Consider the following 19,322-nt stretch of genomic DNA (forward strand, 5'->3'; position numbering starts at 1 on the left):
CCCTGATACATAAAACCCAAGAGCTGAAACAGAGTGTACTTTCTTTCTGTTGCGACAGTAGAGGTAAGTAGGAAGAAAGGGTTTTTTTTCCTTGAAAGTTTCTCCAAAGCTTTCTGGTTTTTGTCAGTTACTGTGTGTCACCATGTACCTTTATACAAACGCTGACAGTGCATATATGCAATAAACTCAGACACATTCCAAACTCGTCATGTGAGAGCTGCAACTGTTCTACTGAGAGGTTGAAAGAACTGTCCAAGTCAAATATGCTAAATGTCGGTACTCATCATGCCTCAGCAGGTAAACACTCAGTCCAGACCTCTGAGCAGCAGTCAACAAATAAACAAACACCACAAATAATTCTGACAGAAAGATGCATTTTACTGTTCAGAACATGTTCTTGTTACATTGTGACCAAAATCTGCCTTTAAATGCAACAGCATAAACAAAGCTAAACAAAGAAGATATTACTTCAAGAAACAAGATACAACACAAAACCATTTGTTGCATTAAAAGGACAAACATAATTTACTGGGATTCTGAAGAGAACCAAAGCAAATCTGTTGACAGGAATCCACATCACTCTGAAACACAGTAGTGTGTGCATCATGCTGTGGGAACAGGGAAGAAGAATGGAGATAAATATATGAGAATCAGGGAAGAAAACCTGCATTACATTTGAGACTGAGGAGGAGCTTCGTCTTCTAGCAGGCCCCAAAACATGGAACGGGTTATGAAAATGGCCCAGTCAAAGTCCAGACCTGGATGTTCAGACTTTATGGTAAGACTTGAAAACTGATGTTCACAGATCAGTTCTCCATCTAGAACAGATCTGTTCTAGAGTTGGAGCTATTATGTAACACAGGCAAAGCTAGCAGATGTAATGCTTTCTGCTGTCATTACAGTCAAGGCTGCAATTACAAATGCACGTCACACTTTTCAGATTTATTTCAAAAATATTTATCTATTTCCTTAGATGTCACATTACATTGTGTGCACTATAATGTTTTTCTCTTTAATGAAAAATCCCAATAAAAAGAAAAATTAATTTGTGGTGACAGCGTGCCAAATTTAAAGGAGTATGAATAATTTTTCAAAGGACTCTTACTCCAACATGCACACTGCAAATATCCAAACACTTGTCAGGAAGTAAGCATTCCAGTCTGAACTTGTTTCTCAATGCACTGAACTCTTTAAAGAGGACTCTTTCCTACCGGTACCTGCTCGGCCCAACTCAGCCCGGTTTTCAGGACTCTTCTTTAGTGTGTCTGGCACATTTCTAGCACGGACTCACAGGAAGCCTCGCTATTAATATGAATACAAGTTAACTTAAACAGAGCTGTAGGTATTAACAACATATTGAAGTATTGTTTTAATCTTATTGTTAAAAAATGTACACCATTGGTTGTGAAGCCTCACACCACAGAGCGCTTGAAAGCTACAAAATCTACTTCTGGAAACCGATCTGAATCCCCCAATGTCAGTATGAAATCTGCTTCACTAGACGCTGACTCATATTTCTCCAATGCGGCTTATCATTTAAGGCAATAAATCACTATTTTCTCTTAGGAAACAACTTTTTGCAGAAAGCTTTTAATGCAGAAAGCCCAGAATTAATACATTATCATAAACCACTGAGAACATTAAAGATGAAACTAGAACGTATTTGAAATGCCTCCTTTCATTACCAATTATGAAAGTGGAAAATACCTGACTGAGCACGAACCAGAATGATAGCAACATAATCATATGTGTGAATTATTGCATACATAAGCTCTGCAACAATTAGAACTTCACATGCTGTGTACAAACGAGACTGTTTAGGAGGAGAAGAAGAACAAAACAAGACGGAGGGCAGAGGAGGTAGAAGTATGGTCATGTTAAGACTCCCACTCCACAGCAGAGACATGGAGACTCGGTAAGTAAAAGAGCTGCTGGAGTAAACCTGGAGTCACACTGTGGGGGGCCGTCGGGACAGCTGCGTTCCGAAACCATCAGCACTGTTTACCGCACCACCACGTCTGCAAATGCGCCACATGTCTGCGTGGATTCTGTTGAAGCAGTCGAGTCTCTGGGAGAACGGAGGAAGCAGCGCGGCTCTTTACGAATCCTCGGTGGGCTCCTCGCTGTCCGTTCGCGCCATCTTTCGCGGAGGCGCCATGCTGTCCTCTTCTGTCTGCTCCTGCTCTCGCTTCTTCCCCGAATTCTGGCAAATTTAGAAGAAAATCCAAATCGTTGGCTCACGACATTCAGCGTGGGCAGTCAAAGATGAAACAATGATGGCTCAGACGTTTACATACAAATTTGAATGTAGTGCTTCACATAGTCTCTTTCCCTGAATGGAAAATTAATGTAATGTACAGCAAAAGAGTTTGAAATGTGTATAGGTCAGGTTGGCATTTATTGTGGTTTTCTTTTACCCAGACAATGTCGGATCTTTCAAATATATACATGTATTTATAAGTTTGTTGCAATAAGCAATTAATCAATTAATCTCATGATATATTTCCATTCTGACAATTATTTTTTAAAGTACAGTTCCTTTTATTCATGGTTTCGGGTGTGTGTGTTTTTTATTTGCGTTTTATTTAATTGTTTTTGTTTGTCGTGTTTTATTTTGGATATATAAAATATCTTCCAGTTCTAGCATTAAAATTAAAGGTTATTGGTTTTTGAGAGGGCAAAATTGTATTATTACACTATTATCTAGCCGTTTCTGAAACCCTGCAGGTTTCCAGATCGTCACATCGTTCCACTGTTACAACATTTACCTTTTTATCCCACTGCTGATGTAGATACCGCAGTAGGATGTTTGTCTTCTCTGTCACAATGACTGAAATGAGTGAAATAACACAGACACGAACAGGAAACATTAAAAGATGCACAGGATGTTCATCTTCAGGAATAAGTCTTGGAACTTACTCTGATCTGATGGATATTCTCGTGTAGGAAGATACACAGACGGCCGACGGTTCTGAAGCACAGGATTGACAATAAGTTTAAGTCAGAAATTAGCAGTAATCATGTCGGCAAAACAGGAACATTTCTTTATCCAAACAGTGAGAATGGAGAACTTACTGATGCTTTACATACAGAGTCTGCATGGAACCTGGTGAAGCTGTTTTTGTTGTAGACAGGCAGCCCCTTCAGGAAGTTTCTCTGACAAAGGTTCAGGACAGATACAGCATAAGCAGTAACTCCCAGGAGGTAAAAATAATTCCTGACATTCGTGGTACAAACTACGAATTATTTCACAAGTTCACACTGTTGTTAATGGGCCAGAAGCCAGAAACCCAATAGAACAAAGGATTTATTCTTCTATAATTTATCTAAACGCCGACATAAAGCAACAGTAAACAAACCTTCTCCATTTTTGTCTTCGCGTGTCCACTAGCTTAGCACGCTGAGTGAAAACGAGCTAGCAACAAAGCTTTGTTGTTGAGTCGTTTCCTAGAAACCGACTTGTTTACCTGTTAGACAGCTTCTCGGGATGACTAACAGTCATAAACTACATCTAATATTACTGTACTACGTCAGCTTTATTATTTAGACGCTTAAAAGTCTGTAAGGAAAAAACCACAAACATTTACTAGAGGTGTCTGCGTAGCTCTCAGTTCACAACTCCATCTTTGTTGTTTATCCATTTTGAGGGCGGTGACTCTTTAACCTCCACGTCATCTCATTGGTTTCACTGTGAACGAGCTCTGAAGACCGATACGATGATTGGCCAAAACGGTGATTACGTAATTTTGCCTTTGTCCTGTGCGAGTTTCCAGCACTACGTTGTATTATGGCAATGCAAACCATAGACATATTAAAGAAAGTATTACTTTTATTTGTATTTCTTTATTTTGGCAATAATGAATACAGTTAAAAGTTGCTATTGCTCTGAAAATACTGTATTTTTCCCATTTTAATCTTTCCGATTTTGGTAATCCAAAGTATCTTGAAATAATGCAATTAATACCAAGATTCCATAATTGAAATGTAAAACAAATTAAAATGTCGATTTATGAATTTGACGTGTATTTATCAGTTTCTTAAATTATCAACACATTCCAAAACACCCTCTTAGTGAATGCATATCATTTTTGACATTTATTCTGAAGTCAATAATATTGTCACAATAGGGAGAAATAGAATGACATATTTTAAGTGTTTATTTCTGCTGATTTTGATTCTAATAGCTCACAACTCAATAGCTCTCCCATTTTTTTCATGGGATACATAAAAAAAAATCATGTATCCCATATGTTCCATATGTACCTCCAGTTGTGGTTCCATATGCACAAATTACTGCATCAATGCTATTCAAGCAAAAGCTGAGTCGTGTTGCTTTGACACCAGTTCTTCCTTCCAGTCAACTTTTCATTATTATGATTGGATAAAACACTGTAAAAAGACAGCCTTTTTTTTTTTTTTACTGTGACCTTCGAGAAGCAGCATGTAACTTTGTAAAAAAAAAAAAAGAAGTCAATGTACTAATGGCAGAGAAACAACTTGCCTTTACAGAAAAACGGTTTATCCTCCATCATTGGAGGTCATGCTAACTAGCCTTTGCACTGACAGCCAGGGTAGCTACCAGGAAGAAGCTGCCTCACCCCAGACAACCAGGGCAAGAGGACATGAGCAGAGCCACGTGAGATTTTGATTGACAGCGCTAAGACCCTCCTCCTGACTCTGATTGTTTCTAGTTAGAAAAGGCAGAGCTCAATTATTTTTCAGATTATCAGTCTCATATCATACTGTCACAAGTTGACAGTTTGAACAAATATGTGATAAAAATGTTTCATAAAACCAACATATTGCAGCCTTAAGTACATTCTTTTCATTGTAGAGGGTGACAGTAACTGTCATGAGGATTTGGGGTTTTTATTAGTTTTAAGGTACAAAACATAAGACTAGCTTTAATAAATGCTTTTAATACATCACTGTAAAACATGTAACCATTGCTTTATGAATTGAATGACATAAGTAAGCTTTTTGATGGAATTTGTAATCATTGAGATGAACTTGTACTTCCAGACAGAATGCCAAACAAATTCTACTAATACTTTACAGAGAAAAGAGTTCCTCCTGGTGTCTTCTGGCAAATAAACAAAGTTCTAACAGCTGGAGGGCAGAGCACTGAGAAGGTATTACACATAACTCCAAACATCACTGGGTTTCACAACAACAAACCTTATTTTGCAAAATCATTTTATTTTGATACATTTCATAATTGAAACACATTTTACATGTTGTAATTTAGAACAGGACATTTTGACCGGTTGGTGAAACTATAAGATAGCAGTTCTTGGTTCTGATCAGAGGTCAGAACAGTCATTTTCAAAGTATAACCATTTTATCCAACTACAGACATTTCCAGTGGCATCCTAAGAACCTCCCAAGACTCCAGGTCCTTCAGATCCTCCATCAAGACCTTCAGTGAGAGAGGGATTTCCGTCTCTTCAACATACGCCGCAGGATCACCTCTATGCCGCCCCGCGTGCTCATCCTCTTGACCCAACCGTGCGTATTTATCCGTTTTATGTTGTTCGGCTGGTACTCTGTGCCTCTTTTGCGGGTTCGCACCTGCTGGTGCAGCCAGGGGAGCTGCTGGACCGCGTCGCCGCTCTCCACTTGCCTAGGGAGAGGCCCCAGAAGTCGGAAAACCCGAGGTCTTGCAGCTGCACCGGACGCAAACCAGCTGCTGAAGAACCTGAGGTGAGACGTGGCATTTGCTGAGAGATCCGACGTAGGGACGCTGCTGCAAAAGAAGCACAAGTTAAAGTTTAATGAGCCTGAATATAAAAACACAATTCAATGTAATGAATTTATCACATCTCATAGGTAGGCTGAGGCCTGTCACGATAACAAATTTAGCTATAAACCAAAAATTAATGCGATAAACAATAATATTGTCATTTTGAGACCACTTTCAACTAATATGTTGAATTCCCTATCAATCCCTTCAGTTGATCCAAAATGCTGAAGCAAGAGTTTTGATGAAAATTTAAAACAGAAATCATATATCCCCGTTTTAGCTTCCGGCTCCCTGTTAAATCCAGAATAGAATTAAATATTGTCCCTCTCACATCTAAATCCTTTAATAGTTAAGCTTCATCGTGCATCAGAGACCTGATTGCTCCCTCTGCTCCTGGGAATTTGCGGTGTATAAATAAACTGAAATGAATCATTGACACTTCTACACTAAATAAGTCCACATTAGCAGAGAAAATGGAGCAGCGAAAGCAAACTACAAAACCAAAAGGAGGCACTAAAAAGTTGACAGGTCCCTGCCAGCTAGTAGTAACAATGACTCTATTCAGTGTCACTTGGTTGTAGTCTGTGACCATGAGTCAGTGTGAAGCTCGCAGAAGCAGCCTCTCACTCCGAGTTAGCATAAATATGGATTTTAGCGAACAGGACCCTCTAGCCGTTAGCATGTGCGATTAGCGTGGTGTACAAACACTACGGCCTTCCTCCTGTCTGTCATAGCGAACTGACTTACCCACGTAGGTGGGTTAATCCACGCAGTCGGGAAATAGACGACAAAACGGTGTTCATTCTGAGATTCTTTTCAAACAAACAGGTTACGTGTGAATGCTGAAAGTCACAGATAGAATGGTACCTCGCAAGAAGGAGCAAGCTGATTGGCTCAGACTTTGACCAAAGGAAATGCTTCTTGTTGCACTAGGCAGAGGAGTAGAGAGCGAGTGTATGTTTAAAAAAAAAAAAAGTCGGAGGGTGCGCATGCGCACCATTTGTCTGTCTGTCTGTCTGTCTATCTTGCGCTGTTCATTCGTGGTGCAGATCAATTCTTCTTATTGTTAAAATTAGACTCCAGCAAAGTATTTGACACATACATAACTACAGAACCTACAGGTTTAAGTCACCCAGGTAAATCAAACTGGTTTTAGGTTTGGTGCCAGTGTGAAAGAATAGTTTGCCTATTTTTGGACACATTCTGACATAAATTAAATAGATGGCAGCAGCAACTAAAGTTCAAGATCATTTAACCTTTTCACAATTGTGATGTTAAAACTTTCACTTTCAACTGTGTCTTGTTAGGCAAAATTACAAAAATGTTGGGCACAATCTGAAGGGGCAAAATGGTAGCCTGGTAGAAACCAGCCCCTTGTTCTATGCTATTTGCTATTTGCTTCGTACAGAGGGTCTAAAATGATTTTAAAATAGCACAGAACATCAACGTCATCGTTCACAACTTCTCATTATATTTGCTGATTGATCCAGTATAAATTCTAACTCAAATAAATAGGAGAAAGCCCAGACTGTCTGTGAGGCAAGATTATAATCAAGCAGAATTGTGCAGGAAGGCAATGACCAGGCTGGCAAAATAGGCTTTTAAATCCAGAAATGTTATCTTGGACCAAAAAAAAAAGCAGGATCCATAAGGGCACATTTTTTTGTCAAGAGGAAAAAGGGTCTTACTGTGCACTTCCCTGTTCCCACAGCATAACGCTACCATCACCATGTTGCACTGTGGATGGGTGGTGTTCAGTGTCAGTTTTCTTCTTGCATACAGACGCATTTCACCTATAAGCCATGAGGTTCAGCTTTGGTCTTATCTGACCTTCTTTGATGATTGCTGCCCGCCCACTCTATGGCTTCGGTCATAGGCCAGATAAGTTTACAATTAATATTGTCCCATCATGTGAGCTCTTGAGAAAGCCTGTTTGCTGCCTCTCTTAATAATGCTCTAACCCAAGTTGCCATTTTAGGTGGGCATCCATAGAATTGGTAGAATTGCAGGTGTACCATATTCCCACAGTAGACTGAGCGGTGTTCTTTCAGATCTTAAAAGCTGGATGCATTGTTTTGTAACCTAACTCTGTTTACTTCTCTGCAGCTTTCTCCCTGACCTGCTTGCTGGGTACTCATTCTCTAATAAACCCCTCGGGCCCTCACAGAAAAGCTGTGTGAAATGCATGCACACATGCATCCATTTCTATTTACAAACTCAATCCTGGAGGCATTTGGTTGCACTGGATTTTATTTCGCGGTGTCAGAATAAAGGAGGCTGCAGGCTAATATACATTACATCTCTGTGATGCAGCAGCTGCAGTGACTCTTTCATGTACAACATAATGACACGTTTATGGGGGTTTGATAGCAGCTGCAGATTTTAACAGAGACTCACGCATGTCATGTTATGTATGATCATGCATCCCACTGCTCAGATGATAAAATGGGACCATCTCAGCAGGTTCTGCCTCTGACTACAAGCATTCTGTTATTATTAAACCAGCCTTAGCAACAAGGAAAGCAGCCTTCTCCTATTGGCTTTTTCCCAGCGTTCAGCTGTCCTCGATTAGCCCTCCCCGCTGCCACTCAGCAACGAAAATGCGCGAAGATTGTCCGTGGTGCTGCGGATCCAAGGGCAGCAGGGCTGGGTAGGGTTTGGCCCTCATAACGCAGTGGATGCTGAGGGGTGGAGGGGGTGCTGAAAAACACTGCCGTTCCTTCCCGCTATGGAAATCTTATTTGAATGCAACTGCCACAATTTGATGGAGGCATGCTTTACTTCCACTTCGAGTCCATTTGTGTCGAGTGACGGCCGCCTGATGAGGCTGGAAAGCGCCCACAGTTCTGCAGCATCTCCCGTGTAGACGGCCCTTCAGAGCCGGTTACGCACCACATCGTCAATAATTCTGCAGGTAAGAAATCAGTTTCTTTTTTTTTTTGCGAGGCAGGTTTTCACTTTGCATGAACATCTTTTCATCTTTGGTCGGCCGACTGCATCTGTTAATATGGATGCGCAAAATTACGCACATCTCAATCATATAAACGCACATTCCGCACAGGACTGCAACATATTGTTGATGCGCAAAAAAGAAAAAAGAAACATATTTTTTTTAAACAACAGTAATAATAATAATAATAATAATAATAATAATAATAATAATAACAATAATAATAATAAATTGTTCTCGCTGTTATTTCATGTGTAACAGATTAACAGCCACATTGTTTTCCTGCAGAACAGCCTGTGATGCTGTGGTATGACTCAATGTTTTGAATTCATTGTGATTCCGCTGCGCCACTTCGGATGGCTTAGTAAACAGAAAGTAGGTTAAAATGGTCTCCTCTTACAAAATAGGCCATGCACGTGCATCACTCAGCCCACGCACAGCCGCAGCGATGGCTGAACGCGCACAATGCGCCAAATGTGTGTAAGTGTTGCGAAAATGGCGGTACGGTTCGAGGGGCAGCCTGCACTGTTCAGAGGTCCGTTAAAAACTGCAGACACATGCAGATCTGGGTCTGGTTATCGATCAGTAGGTCAGTAGGAGAATCCCTGATTTACATTTCAGCGCAGCTGCTGTGTTTTACTCTTCTTATCGGAAATGATAGAACTTGTTCAAACTGTTTGGTTTCTTATCTCTGATCCAGCTTTCAGGCACCATCCATAACATCTCACAAGGTTTGATTTTGGACCAATTCCATTAACTTATTATAAACCTGATTCCAAAACCAGATTTGATGTATTTGTGTTTTGGAACTTTACATTATGTCCAATTTACTGCAATCTGATCCAGACTGTCACCATGAAATTATATTGGTTAGGGAGTTCAAGAACAGAGGAACATTCAAAGGTCAAGCAAATATCAGTGTCTCTATCCACAGTGAAGCAAATTCAGTATAAGCATGAGGGTAGTGACCAAGGTTCAAAGAGCCTAAAGTTCTCTTCAGCCTGTCTCCCACAGAGTAATACTACCCTGCCCATGCTTCACTACAGGGATGGTTCAGGCTGACATGCTGTGCTAGGTTTTTTCTTTACAGTCACACATTTTTACAATGGTCAAGGCCATTTCAGAATTTTAATGTGAGCCTGCTTATCCATTCTAACTTTTTCACTTTCATTATGATACCAATATTGCAGCTTTGAGAATCGGCCGATATCAATATTGACCCAATACGATATCAGCACAAATCATACATATTTTCATAACTTGCATTGCAGTGTGGAATGTTAGAAAAGGCTTGACCAAGTGGTATTACTCAAGCAGAGAACAATAGTCAACAATAATAAGTGTCAGAACAACTGACTCATCTATAACTAACCAGTGGGTTTCTATCTCTCTGCGTGAGGGATAGAAAATACTGGGGCAGACTAAATGCTATCAGAATGTTTATATTTGTGATTTCAGATGTAATCTGATATAATTCAATGCTAATTTTTTGGCTGATATCAAACCAATTTTGATATAAATATCGGATCAGGACACCCCAAATTCTAAAACTTGTTTTTATGAGTGTTTGGGATCCTTGTCGTGGTGGAGCACCCCACTGTCTAAGTTTTAACCATCTAAACCCATCTAACACTTTGATTAAAAAAAGTTAGTTTAGACCAAAGTTCAACTCTACCATACACGGGATGATTGTACACCAGTGTGATTGTCAACAGTGTGAGTCAAACATGGGTGCTGACCAAGAAACTGGCATCAGGTCAAAATGAAGTACGTCAGTAGGAATTAGCATGTGGCTGAGCTACATGTCTTCTGGAGAAATGTGTGATAGCCCATTTAGTCATTTTAGCATAAATACTGTGCAGTTATTAAAAATAGTGCAGTCCTATCCAAAGTAAAGAAATCCATAGGTTAATTAAACCCATAGTATTAACAGACTATTTAAAATAAGGAACAATAAAAATGCCAGATATCAGCAGAAATATGACTTAAAATGAGTATATTGTGCAAATACCAGCAAGTATATAAACACTTATTGAGTTTGCACAGGGAAGTGGATCCTGTCAGATTCTTTACCAGCCTCTTCCTGTTCTCATTCCCAGATCGCTTTGGTTCAAATGTTAGCAACAAAGATGGTTAATTTGAACTCCCTTCAAATTCTTTAAATGCATCAAAGAGTCGAATCTGGACTAGAAACAGAAATAGTTGGAAAACCGTTCTCATTCTCTTATGAGACATTTTGCTCACAGACATATACACAGTCATGACCCATGACTAGTGTTTGCTATTTATTTTTGGATTCTGGCTGCGTTAAAAAAGGAGTTATAAATAGAAAACATCCTGGTTCGATTGTCAACGGTCAGTCCTGACTGACACTGAAACTCCAAGACAGCAGAAGTATTTTTTTATGGTTTTTGATTAATGTGGATGTTGGAATGCTGCTTTATCATAGAGGTGAGTGCATAACAACACTTGATCTGATCTTCATTGGCTCAGCGTTTTGACTCTTTTGGGATTACCACAAATTAAATTTCATCATGGAGCAGAAGTTGACATTTGGAATCTCCAGTGACAGCTTGTTGAACAGGCAATGTTGAAATCAAAAACAAAATGGAAGCTGATGTTTTTGTCTATATTAGTGATGAGATTTGATTAAAATTTTTAATCGAGTTAATTGGAGGGACTGTAATTAAATAATTGCAATTAATCAAAAACCATACATTGGCAAAAATAAGCAACATTTTCAATTAAAAAATCCTTTTTGAGCTATATTATTGAATAAATAGACATATGAGCTCAACAACAAAGATATTTATTGTTTTAATCTGTTATTTAGGTTCTTCAACCATCAGATTGGAGCAAAGTGCTGTTCTATCCATTCAATTTTCCAGTTTCAGAAAGTCCTGGCTAAATGTCTGACAGCAGAAGGAGGAACGGTTGTTTCTGCTCCTTCTTCTCCTTATTGATAACTTTGCATGTTGAAGTTATTTTATATACCCAGCTTTTATAGTTACACTTACAATGTCAAGCTCATAATTGGATCATCATCATCATCATCATCATCATCTTCATTCCAGACACAAAAAAGGTCCATAGTAAAAGGGTAAAACAAGCAAAATAAGAGAAAAATGAAAATAAACATGACTTTTTATTCACTGAGTCATAAATATACAATGACTCCAATGATTCCACAATCTTGAAGAAAATCTCACTGTACTAAAAGCAGGGTTTACTAAAACTGCAATTATATTATTGCATGACACAGATGATCACATGCATTTGTACATAAGATTCCTGAGCACAGCTGCACATGTGGGTACAGCATTATGTACAAACATATGGCTAGCACTAGCACTACTCTGCTCTTTGGTAGAGTAGTTGTCTTGCGATTGGAAGGTTGTAGGTTCGATTCCAGCTTCCTCCTGCCACATGTCGTTGTGCCTCTGGGCAAGGCACTTAATCTACCGATCTGTGTGTTTGTGAGTGCGACTCTAGTGTAAAGTGCAATATAAGTTCAGCCCATTTACCATTTAGCACTACTCCATCTAGGCACTCTGAGTAGTAGCCTCATGTCACCACATAAAGTTTCTGCAGGCTTATTTTTTGTATCGTCGGCATAGACAGGCAGTGTATAGTGGAGTACAAAAAGCTTTAAAAAGAGCCATCTTCACAAAGGATGAACACATACTAAACTTTCTGATCAGAATATTAGCTTGTGCATACATCATATGATACTGCCTATGGATTACTTTATTTTATCCACAACATGACTAGTGCTAAGCTGAACTAGAGCTGAATTAGATTTCAATTTCAAAGTGTCAAATTACAAAGTAAAAAAAAGCATTAAGTCGTATTTGATATATACAGCATTTTTGCAATAAATGAAAGTAACATAGTTACTTGACAAAATGCCTCTATATGCCTGGAAAATAAATACAAGTTTTACAATTCAGTCACATATCAATAAAAGTAAATTTACCTGACTTTACCTTTCACCTGAATATTTAACTCCTTAAAAACAGGCTCCCATGTAAACAGGTAAGATTTCATCCTCTGATTCCCATTCCTGACACTTAACTGTAACTTTGCGTGTGTGTTGTCTTGTGAAAGCAGAAAGGCACCATGCTGACCAGCATCACTGACGGGATCCTGTGCTGCCTGACGGGGAAGACCACCAGCCTGGTCCTGCCTCTGGAGTCTTCAGAGCCCTCCGATGGGTTTGAGTTTGTGGAGGTGAAACCAGGGAGGGTTCTGCGAGTGCGGCACATCAAACCAGATCGCCAGCGCATGGACACGGAAAAACAAGATGCCGGGAAGAACAAGACAACTGCTGACTGTGATAGCAATAACGATGCCTCTGTTCGGGACTCCATTAATGATGATGTTGGCACCAGCGTCCACTGCAAGAGGAAGATCACGGTCTATCGCAATGGCCAGCTGGTGATTGAGAACCTCGGCGATGTTTTGCATTCTGAGATCCTGCAGTGTCAGGATGGAGATGTGGAGCCCTGCAGCACCGTGGAGGTGGAGCTCGCTGACTACAAAGAGATGCCCTCATCTCCTGACCCCAACCCCGTTCCCCCAGTTCCATTGCCTTCTGGAGAGCAGAAGCCTGCTCCGCCTCCCCGCCGCCGTCGTCGCAAGCCTAAACGCACCGTGCTGATTGACTCGACACGGGTCATCTCGAGCTGCAAAGGAACGCATTCGGACGTGGCGCTGTTTTTTGTGCACGGTGTGGGAGGCTCTCTGGACATTTGGAGCAGCCAGCTGGAGTTCTTCTCCCGTCTGGGCTATGAGGTGATCGCACCTGACCTGGCTGGGCACGGGGCCAGCACTGCTCCGCAGATCGCAGCGGCTTACACTTTTTACGCACTGGCAGAGGACCTTCGGGCCATCTTCAAGAGATATGCTCGGAAATGGAACATTCTCATAGGCCACTCATATGGGTGAGTCTGATTCATCAATTATTGGGTCCAGGAGGACTCTGTACTTGCAAAAATAATTAAAATCAAGGTTTCCCCCAGAAAACCTGCTAACCACAGTGGTAGGGCCACTCGACAGTCATTCATCCAGCGGCCCGCTGTGTTTTTGTGTTAAAATCTGTTTACAGTTGACAGGAAATTTGATAATATCACTTGATAATTATGTGTTATTGGAAGATTTATATCTGAACATCAAAAACGTCTTAAAATAATGCCAACATAAAAAAAACCAACTTAAATAAATGCTAAGCCTGCAATGCTAAGACTGGTGGGGGCACAAGTAAAGCCTGGTGGCCCTCCAGGCTGATAATACACTGGGGGAAACCCTAAAATTATGATGGCCTAAGGACCGTTGTCAATAAAAAAAAGGAGTTAATTTTCACCAAAACACTCATTTATTTTGAGAATAACCTCAAAGATTTCCTAGAAAAAACAAGAACATTTCTGAGCCCAAGAGCTGTGAATTTTTGAAAAAGAAATTGAGGAATTCTGTGATTAATCTCTGTAATTTTCTAGAAAAACATAAATTTTTTTCCAGCAAATTTTCAGCTTGAAACTCAGAAATTTCTATGTTTTCTATAGAAAAATTATTAAACTATGTTCAAGATTTCAGAGGTTTTGTCAAGCAAATATTTGGCTTTTCAAACTGAAAAATTGAAACTATAAATGTTTGGGTTTTTTCTAGCAAATGTTCAACTTTTCAGGCTCAGAAATTTCTTTGTTCTTTTTTCTAGAAAATTTAAATTTAATATAAATTAATCTAAAAATGTCTGAGTTTAAATGTACTCTTTTTTTCTATCTACAATGACCTTTTTACACAGCTGTGCAAAACTGCTTTTCCAACTGCAATGTACATTTTACTGCCATTCTTCAATTAGTCTTTATGTCTCTTCCAGAGTATCATTTTGCACATTCCTTGCCCATGAATATCCTGATCTGGTCCATAAGGTAGTGATGATCAATGGAGGGGGCCCTACAGCTCTGGAACCCAGTCTCTGCTCCATCTTCCAGCTTCCATCATGTGTCCTTCACTGCCTTTCACCTTGCCTGGCCTGGAGCTTTTTGAAGTAAGATCTGTGTATGGTTTTGTGTTGTAGAACGACACCCATTGGAGCAAAAAATATAAAAATTAAAAATAAAAAAATCTAATAATATTAAGAAATGGTACAAAAAAAGCAGCTTTTGTCTACTTTTTAATCTTTATAAGATCTTCAAATGTGCAGATTGTTGGTAACATTTCTCCAACTTTCAGAGCTGGATTTGCTCGCCAAGGTGCAAAAGAGAAGCAGTTGTTGAAGCAGGGCAACGCATTCAATGTGTCTCCGTTTGTCCTGCGGGCAATGATGAGCGGTCAGTACTGGCCCGAGGGCGATGAGGTTTACCATGCCGAGCTCACTGTGCCCATTCTGCTGGTTCACGGCATGTGTGACAAGTTTGTGCCCATGGAGGAGGACCAGCGCATGGCAGAGGTACAGTAAAGCTACAGGAAACATATGCCTGTGCAGATATGAGGCTTCCACATTATGACACATTATGAGTGGACGTATCGCAGTCTCATGGTATTAGACTACTCACAAAATCATATAATTGATTTATATAATTAAATTTTTGTTATAATACAAAAATGTAATTTAAAATTATTTTAAAATCTTTACTGCCCATCTCATAAAAATTTTTCTGTGGACACTCCTGTGTGTCTGTAATTATTTTTTTGCATAAATATATTAAATATTTCCAAAGTGAGAGTGAGATAAATGTGTAGGAGCCATGCTGGCAGACAGTACACAACAACATGTGGGAGAAGCAGCACTGAATTATTGTACACCTTGGTAATAGACTGTTAGAACTTAACTGCAAAATTGAAAAAAAATTATTTGGTTAGATTTTAGTTTATATTTCTTTGCACAAATGTATTAAGTTTTGTAAATAAAATAATAGTTAAATTCCAATCCCATTTTGAGTTGTACTTAACTGAATTAGGTAAATTCTAACAAATGTATTTGTACACTACTTAAATTCATCAATAAATTAAATGAATTAGGCTCTTACTGTAGTGCGTGCTACATATATGGGAATATATCTATATATTTTATTGATCAAATAAAAGTATATACTATTTCCACAATCTTGAGTGTAAAATCAGCAAGATCTATTTGAAATTTCTCAGTCCAGATTAATCTTCATTAATATAAGCAGTGATAAATGTTCATAAAACATTGTTATGGATGTGAAGGATCCCCTTATCAGGAGCAGAGACCTCCGCTGGGTCGTCTTTGGCAGATGACCCAGCGGAGGTGTCTGCTCAGGTCTGCTCAAGAGACAGGTGCCAAACCTGTCTCTTCTTGAGGAAATTGTCAGGTTTGTCCTCCATGTCAAAATAAAACAAAATGATGAATGGCAATAAAATGCTACGGAGAATAGAAATAGAATGCGGCATAATGGTGGTTATAAAGTAAGTGTGGGCAACAGGTGGTGGCAGGATTGGTGCAAAAGATTTTAATAATGAATTTCAGAAATTACTTATAAAACTCCTGATTAAGGTGAAAGGTAACAAAGAAACATGGAGAAAAGACTGACAGAGAGCAACATTTTCTCTCTGTAACATTCACATTAAACTCAATGTGACCAGAAAGCTTAAATGTACTCAGGAGGGAGTGGAAATGGTAGAGGAACTGGAATAGCTAATTACAGGCAAGTGGATGCAGCTGCGAAAAATAGCAGGTATTGGCAAATGAGGAAATGATTAACAGCTGGGACGGGCAAGCAGAACGGTAGACTGAGGTGAAGAAATTAGAAGGAAAGAGAATGAAAGAATGAACAGTAAGCAGATAAATACAAATCTAAGTAAATAAATCCAAAACACAAACAATAAGAGTAACTGAACTAATGCAATGAACTAAAATGACATAAGAAAAACAAACAATGAAAAATGGTCTAAACACAAAATAACTGAAGCTAAAATTCCAAACACTTTTGCATCATAAGAGTGAAGCTAAGAATTTGTACTTTATATATATATTAATACATTAATACATTATATATAGATTAACACTAATACTAATAATAATAATACTAATAATAGTTTGGACAGTATCAAGAAATAATAATAATCAGAATAACAGTAAACTGAACCAACATATTCAATTAAATTCTGATCAAAATGTCAGAATTTGCCCATTATTCATCATTCAATAAATGCAAACAGACTTACTAGCTAATATTTAATACCTTCAACAAAAACCTTCCCATAGAGAAAAGAAATGACAGCTGGATTTGTGTCTGATCCATTCCAGTTTTAGATATTGACAGGTTTGCATTCCTTCCAACTCTGCTTCCAGATCCTCCTGTTTGCCTTCCTGAAGGTCATTGAGGAGGGAAGTCACATGGTCATGATGGAGTGTCCTGACACTGTCAACACCCTCCTCCACGAGTTCTTCCTCTGGGAGCCGGACATGTCCAGAAAGGGAGAGGCCAACCACACCGTTTCTGTCTGTGACACTATCAACACGCTGAAGATCAAAAAGCCTGTGGACAAATAACGCTCCCTCTGTCACATCACCAAGCGGAAGGCCGTTGTTTTGCATCTATGTGTTAATAAGGCCCCGTGGCTGAGAGCGATTCCAAGGAGGGCCATGTCTTCAGGATGTGGGTGAACGCTTGTGCTCCGAGATAGAGCAGCGAGGAACATTGGATGAGAGGAAGGGACACAAACACACAGTTTCTTTTCCACTTCTGCACCAGTTTGTGCTCCGCTTGCAAAATGACTTCCTCGGTGCTCAAAAGAACTGCCATTCGTGATCTGTGTGTGAAATGTTTGTGAGGAAAAGTGGACAGCTACTCAACACAAAAGATTAAACATCTCTGTAATGATGTCTGGAGTTCCTCATGTGGACTCTGTTTTACCTATGAGAAGGATTACGTAATGGTTGAATCCATTTAAGGTCGACTGTAAAAGGGAAACTGACTTTAATAGAGCTGTTGGAGGGAAAGTCTATGGCAAGAATTGGTAGTATTAATGTGTCATCACATCCAATGATAAGTATGATAATACTAATAACATACTAAAATAAATCATAATGGACATCTGTATAAATTAACTGGAAATATAAAATGACAAAGACACAAAAATATTCCTCAGTTCTATAAAATGTTTTGTTTTCCCTATCTCAAACATAATTAACAGATGCACACTTTACGGCCAACAGAAATATTTCTGTTTTTCTTTGAGGTCTGACCCACTATTCTTATTTTCTCGCTCATTTTCTATAAGGATGACAAAAACAACCTATTGCAGGTTCCAAATGATCTCCATTTATGTTGGGGATCATAAATGATCCCCAGACTGACTTAATAAACTCATAAAGTTAAATCAGTCAAATCAGCATGCATTTAGAGACTGAAAATTGGAGGACTGATTCGAAAACATATTAATCCGACCTTCAGATCCCCGATCAGAGCCGATCAAGGGAGAATCGACCAATTCTGTCCTCTGGTCAATTCTAGGTGTGACCTAATGAATAAAACAACTCAAATGCTATTGCATCATTCTTGAATATAAACAACAGGAGACAATTAATAATTAGTACACTACATTTTGATAAAATGAGTATTGTTTTTCTTTTTCTGAAACAATGCCAATCTCCAGTACAAGCTGTGGTTGCTTTTTTGACCTGCTTATGTTTAAACAGTGATGAGTGCAAAAATAAGAGTACTTTGCTCTCTATGCCCTAATCTTTTTTTTTCTTCCTTTTGCTGTGTGTCAGACTAAACAAAATGTTCCTAAGTGGAAGTTATTCATTCATGGATGTTGTTTGTCTCATAGTGGGACAGGACAGTGCGGGCTAAGCGTTCTCTAACATACTCCCTGACGGTACGTATCTGTTGGTTGGATAGTTTACTGTTTTGTGTCGTGGAGAGTGTAAATAGATGAGAAGAAAAAATGGGCCGCCATGATTAAATTTATATAAGTCCCCCAAAGGAGGACATGCTAGAGGTTAAATATGCATTTTGAGAGAATGCGGATGCAACTTACCTTGTGTTTTATGCAATTTAAGGAACCAGAGAGGAAATAGACTGGGGACTAATGTCTCTATAACATTCTATACTATATTCTTTATGGACATTTTTCAAAAACCCCACAAATGCTGCTTGTGTCTCCTTTGGTGTAAAAGGTGAGTAAAAGTGTGTGGACTACAGGGTGCACATATACTTCCTATTATGCTAAAACTGCATATAGAAATTGTTATACGTGCTGATTTTTTTTTTGTGTGTGTGTGGTTAACAAGTTTAGTGTTATTGTTACCTTTATTAATGGGAAGAATAACGCTGTATATGCACTGCCTAAATGTAGATGCATATAACATAATATAACCAATCAAAAACAGTGGGATTCAATGTATGAATGTGCCTTTTATGGCATGAAATAAAACAGATGTTCAGCATCAAGATGGGTTTCTGCATGTTTGTTTGATTTTTTTTTTTGAAAGAGTTGGAAATATCTGATGTCCATCCATATGTAATGGATGTCCAAAATGTGGCCCAGAGGCCATTTTATGGCCCCTTCACTGATTCAGTGTGACCCGCCAGAACAGGGGATTGATGCAAATAGAGACATTTTTTTCTTTAACTAGAGCAAATAAACTTTCTTTAA

General features: G+C 39.0%; 3 protein-coding genes across 9 annotated transcripts; 1 reads left to right on the forward strand and 2 right to left on the reverse strand.

Moving 5' to 3' along the window:
* Positions 1 to 354: 354 nt before the first annotated feature.
* Positions 355 to 3,667, reverse strand: LOC116721177 (DET1- and DDB1-associated protein 1-like). 6 transcript variants are annotated; one of them, XM_032564736.1, is made up of 5 exons: positions 3,588 to 3,667; positions 3,091 to 3,156; positions 2,920 to 2,971; positions 2,769 to 2,830; positions 355 to 2,203 (listed from the first exon to the last, which is right to left on the reverse strand). In XM_032564736.1, the coding sequence occupies exons 1-5, from the start codon at positions 3,639 to 3,641 to the stop codon at positions 2,099 to 2,101; spliced, it is 339 nt and encodes a 112-aa protein (XP_032420627.1). In that variant the 5' UTR covers positions 3,642 to 3,667; the 3' UTR covers positions 355 to 2,098. The 6 variants fall into 6 exon arrangements, with proteins under 6 accessions (XP_032420627.1, XP_032420625.1, XP_032420626.1 ...); XM_032564734.1 differs by having other exon boundaries at positions 3,076 to 3,156; XM_032564735.1 differs by having other exon boundaries at positions 3,582 to 3,667.
* Positions 3,668 to 4,899: 1,232 nt separating this feature from the next.
* mrpl34 (mitochondrial ribosomal protein L34) lies at positions 4,900 to 6,710 on the reverse strand. 2 transcript variants are annotated; one of them, XM_032566589.1, is made up of 2 exons: positions 6,491 to 6,710; positions 4,900 to 5,746 (listed from the first exon to the last, which is right to left on the reverse strand). In XM_032566589.1, the coding sequence occupies exons 1-2, from the start codon at positions 6,544 to 6,546 to the stop codon at positions 5,422 to 5,424; spliced, it is 381 nt and encodes a 126-aa protein (XP_032422480.1). In that variant the 5' UTR covers positions 6,547 to 6,710; the 3' UTR covers positions 4,900 to 5,421. The 2 variants fall into 2 exon arrangements, with proteins under 2 accessions (XP_032422480.1, XP_032422481.1); XM_032566590.1 differs by having other exon boundaries at positions 4,900 to 5,743; positions 6,491 to 6,650.
* Positions 6,711 to 8,236: 1,526 nt separating this feature from the next.
* abhd8a (abhydrolase domain containing 8a) lies at positions 8,237 to 19,119 on the forward strand. Its single transcript, XM_032566227.1, has 5 exons — positions 8,237 to 8,657; positions 12,804 to 13,636; positions 14,569 to 14,739; positions 14,925 to 15,141; positions 17,011 to 19,119. Exons 2-5 carry the CDS (start codon positions 12,813 to 12,815, stop codon positions 17,209 to 17,211), a joined length of 1,413 nt encoding a protein of 470 aa, XP_032422118.1. The 5' UTR covers positions 8,237 to 8,657; positions 12,804 to 12,812; the 3' UTR covers positions 17,212 to 19,119.
* Positions 19,120 to 19,322: the final 203 nt, after the last annotated feature.

This window comes from Xiphophorus hellerii, chromosome 6, assembly GCF_003331165.1.
Source record: "Xiphophorus hellerii strain 12219 chromosome 6, Xiphophorus_hellerii-4.1, whole genome shotgun sequence".
Classification (NCBI taxonomy): Eukaryota; Metazoa; Chordata; class Actinopteri; order Cyprinodontiformes; family Poeciliidae; genus Xiphophorus; species Xiphophorus hellerii.

What these genes read in the sequence shown, in the direction of transcription:
- LOC116721177 (XM_032564732.1), bottom strand. Translation starts at nt 3,641, where the DNA reads ATGGATAAACAACAAAGATGGAGTTGTGAACTGAGAGCTACGCAGACA. An exon ending in CGCAGACACCTCTAGTAAAT is followed by an intron (nt 3,157 to 3,581) that starts GTTTGTGGTTTT and finishes AACCTTTGTCAG; the next exon opens with AGAAACTTCCTGAAGGGGCT. An exon ending in AGAATATCCATCAGATCAGA is followed by an intron (nt 2,831 to 2,919) that starts GTAAGTTCCAAG and finishes CACTCATTTCAG; the next exon opens with TCATTGTGACAGAGAAGACA.
- mrpl34 (XM_032566589.1), bottom strand. Translation starts at nt 6,546, where the DNA reads ATGAACACCGTTTTGTCGTCTATTTCCCGACTGCGTGGATTAACCCAC. An exon ending in GGATTAACCCACCTACGTGG is followed by an intron (nt 5,747 to 6,490) that starts GTAAGTCAGTTC and finishes CTTCTTTTGCAG; the next exon opens with CAGCGTCCCTACGTCGGATC.
- abhd8a (XM_032566227.1), top strand. Translation starts at nt 12,813, where the DNA reads ATGCTGACCAGCATCACTGACGGGATCCTGTGCTGCCTGACGGGGAAG. An exon ending in CTGGCCTGGAGCTTTTTGAA is followed by an intron (nt 14,740 to 14,924) that starts GTAAGATCTGTG and finishes TCCAACTTTCAG; the next exon opens with AGCTGGATTTGCTCGCCAAG. An exon ending in AGGACCAGCGCATGGCAGAG is followed by an intron (nt 15,142 to 17,010) that starts GTACAGTAAAGC and finishes CTCTGCTTCCAG; the next exon opens with ATCCTCCTGTTTGCCTTCCT.